This window comes from Olea europaea, chromosome 11, assembly GCF_002742605.1.
Source record: "Olea europaea var. sylvestris chromosome 11, O_europaea_v1, whole genome shotgun sequence".
Taxonomy (NCBI): Eukaryota; Viridiplantae; Streptophyta; class Magnoliopsida; order Lamiales; family Oleaceae; genus Olea; species Olea europaea.
In genome coordinates, this window is record NC_036247.1 from 9,594,614 (window position 1) to 9,598,659 (window position 4,046).

Below are 4,046 nucleotides of genomic sequence, written 5' to 3' on the forward strand. Positions count from 1 at the left end.
GATATTAATTAATCAATAACTTATTAATTTATTAAGTACAAATTACATTTCAACGAACATGCATTCAATCAAGTAAATATTCATTATATTTTACGTATCCAATCAATTGGATATGAATTAATTCAATAAATCCTCATTAAGTTACCCAAAAAATAAATTCATTGTAGTACTTGTATACTTAGTTTATAAATCCTTTTTATACAAACAGCACCAATTTAGTTTGGAAATAATTTTCACACAAATAAACACAAATTCTTCTCAAAACTCATTGTTACAATAATTTTGGAGTTGTTACGCGCAAGAAAGCAATCAAAACATCAACAACACTTCATAATTTTTATTACAATTCGAGAATTTTACAGACCACAACTTCTATGCAATAAGAAAAACTAAAGATAAGATCCAACTAGATTTAAATTTAAAGAAAAATAACAATAGAATCATATTTTAATAAAATATCCCAGTCATCATATATATAATTTAGCTGATTATTAATTTATGGTACTAATGGGATAATAGAGCTTCGGACGGATTTTCAGAAAAGTATTATCTTATTAATTCACATAAATGACTAATTTAATCTATTAGTTTAAGTTGGAGATGTAAAATATTATTATATAATATAGACTATTAATTTATCAAATTTTATTTATAGAGATGATACCATAGTGCACAAAATCTAGGTGACTATGATAAAAGAGAAAATATTATATGGGTTTTCCCTTTGGCCCCCATTTTTTGGAAATGAAAATGAAAATGAGTGGAATAGTATTTTTTTTTTTTTTTGAAAAATAAGTGGTTGAAAAAGAAGGAAAAATTTTCGATTTACATGTAAGATTGTTTAGTTAAAAAAGAAAAGAGAAGAATGAAATGTAATTTAATGAGTACCAAATGGGGCAAAATCTTTAATGAAAGTTTAACACACTAAAAGTCTGCAACCTTTTTCTTGGCTTACCACTTTAACTCGAATGAGAACCCTCCTACAGTGTTTTGATTCTTTTCATCCTTGGTTAAGTATTGAAGGAGTGAGATTTCTTGTACACTTTGATCTTCATTGGATTCACTTTTTCCTTTATTCCTTTTTTAATTGCCAAATTTCATAACCCCAGGTGGCCTCTAATTGTAGATAGTTGTTTGGCCAATAACAAAATTATAAGCCGGAGAATGTTGGATAAACAAGTAAATTGCATTGGAAAAGATTTATTCCTTCAAGAATTCAATGTGGATTTTTCATATTTCCCTTTTCCAGTGTAAGATCTACAAGGCGCATTTGATACACTACACGGGATGGGATTAAATAAGATAACTAACCAACGTATCAAATATCTCTCTCATTTAACCACACACAATCCTATTTAATATGCATCTCGAAAGGATATATATTATGTTTCTGTAATTTACGAATAGAGGCACGTCAAAAAACAACAAAGTGTGTCAATAATATTAACTATTTTAGTATAATTTAGTGTATATTGTTAGAATATTGTTCAAATTATAGTGAGGTGGGATTTGGAAGTGAACAATTATGTGATAAACAAAACAAAGAAACAAAACAAAGATAAAATAAAAATAAAAATATATTGCCGGGCCTGGGACCTTCAAACCCGAGTCATTTCGGGTGAGTGATTGTCCAATACAATTTTTTGTCCGTTCAAGGTTTGAATTCTGTTATCGTTTTGGTTGGCTTCACACCTTTTTGACTTATTTTTGGCACATTTTCATGCATAATGGTTGATGTACTATATATAGAAATGGTTTTCATAGTAGAAATCATATCTTAAACATCAAATCAATTCACTTGTATCCAAATCAGTGATCAAACCAAGTTTTCTCATATTGTTCTTCAAGTTCCTGTTCCAAGTTTTTTTTGCTTGATTCAAACTTGAATTAAGGTTTGTTTATTCCTGTAAACCATTTGCCTTTTAAAGCCTTCAAACACTTATCTCAATAGCAACAAATATCGTTTGAGGACATCGATTCATAATTGTGTTTAAACTTTCCACTTCGTTGGATTCTTGTTGCTGCCTTTTTGTTTTCACCAACTTGGTATAACATATATAACATGTCAAAATGGTTTAACTAAAATAACTCATGAATTTAAAGTATATCAAATTCCAGAAAGCTTGATTTAACATTCAAGAATCTCGACTTTTGAAATCTTTTCCACTCTCTCCTGTACGAAATTGATCACTTTTAGCCAGCATAAATAATATTCCCTGGTTGCCAAATTACACCATTGTTTGAAACACCTATGCATCCCCTGCTTAAATCCTCTGCCTCAATGGGCAATAACAAGAATTCCATTATCGAATCTGACTTTCCCACCTCACCCCAGCCTGTAATTGTAGAAGAAATAACTCATTACACTCACCCAAAACACCCCTTGACAAAAGTTAATCTGCCTGAACTATTTACGTGCACTGGCTGCAAGGACGATGGATCTGGGAAGAGATTTGCATGCCAGCAATGTGATTTTCAGCTCCACGAGTTTTGTGCTTTGTCGCCTCCAATATTACAGAACCATCCCCTCCACGGCCAACACCAACTCGTGTTCCACGCTAAACCAAAACAAGGTACGACTCGCAGTACGAAAGCTATTGGTTCTTCTTTTCTTTGCAAGTACTATGATCATCTTGACAATAACATGGAGTTTTAACTGTTTGTAAAAGGTGGAATTTTGTGGCCAAAGTGCGATGTTTGTAACAAAACAACCAAAGGTTTTACTTTCAGTTGTACGGCTTGCAGTTTCCAGATACACCCTTGCTGCGCAATGCTTTCAACTGAAAGGAACTTTTCAGTGCATCCACACACATTGAAACTGTTACCACCATTGAATACATCCTCATCGAGTACGGATAACAGGATTCTATGCGGTGAGTGCAAGAAGACGAGGTCGGGTCGAGTTTACCGTTGCACCGTTTGTGATTATCATCTCCATGCAGTTTGTGCTAAGAATTTGATAAACGGGCTAGCTCTAGAGTATCCCTTCCCTGGAAAAGCCGAGCACGATTGGAAAAAGGGGCTTGCTACTCAGGTGGTTTTTGAATTCGTAGGAGGGCTTTTTGAGGGGTTTGGGCAAACTACAGCAGAATACTTTTTACAGAATATTGCAAGAGGGAGGCGCAGCAGAAGATCAGGTGAGGGTTAATAAGTGATTGAAGCTGCACAGGGCTAATACTACATACTAAGAATATGTAGAATACAGTTTGATTTGCAGTAGTAAACAATAAATTTTAGCTTTTTTCCTTAATCAGGTCCTGTCCAACGTATCAAATATGCAAGTGTGTAACTTCATAATGGAAGTACTATGATCAATGTGTTCCTGACCTGCTGTCTTTAAGACTTTAAACCGGATAAAATGTTACAGATCCAATTCTCACGAAAACATTGATTAAAATCATACAAGGCATAACAGTATATCTTTTATCTCTATAGAATTCCCCGATAATTGTTATAATGTAATATATTTTTTATTATTTTTCTCGAATACAAAAAAGATCATATAAAAATTTAATTAGTAACTAATTATTAGAAAAGCATTAAATTCTACAACAATCGTCTAAGATAATCAAATATATAACGCCAAAGACTTGAAAATATTATTATAATATCCTACAAAGGGTTTGTCCATGTCTTAGCGACTAAAAGTTAAGCCTAACATCACAAATTTACAAGAAATCATGTCGAAATAATAAGACATCACACTGATTGGAATACATGAAGAAAAAGAAGAAAAGTCATGAATTCTTGAATCTCTTTAAGCCTTCTCGATCAATGTCAAATTGTACATTTTTCTTCTTTACCGAAAAATTTAGAAAATATCTTCAAAATTTGGATTCTTTGTATCTTGCCTCTTGGTTCCTCTCTATAGAACAATATTTGGCTCTCTACTTTTAAAATAATTGTTTATTGTATGCTAGCTCCCTTTTAATTGTTGAATGGATGTTGGTATTTATAGAACAAGATTTAAGTCAAAATACATGTTCCAATTAACTTTCAAAAAGAGTTTGAGGATTAAGAGAAAACAATTCCCTTTTCACCATTTT

At 32.1% G+C, this 4,046-nt stretch overlaps 1 protein-coding gene across 1 annotated transcript; it reads left to right on the top strand.

Annotated features, from left to right (window-relative positions):
• The first annotated feature begins 2,115 nt into the window (after positions 1-2,115).
• On the top strand, positions 2,116-3,326 carry LOC111404883. Its single transcript, XM_023033613.1, has 2 exons — positions 2,116-2,573; positions 2,670-3,326. The coding sequence occupies exons 1-2, from the start codon at positions 2,252-2,254 to the stop codon at positions 3,146-3,148; spliced, it is 801 nt and encodes a 266-aa protein (XP_022889381.1). The 5' UTR covers positions 2,116-2,251; the 3' UTR covers positions 3,149-3,326.
• Positions 3,327-4,046: the final 720 nt, after the last annotated feature.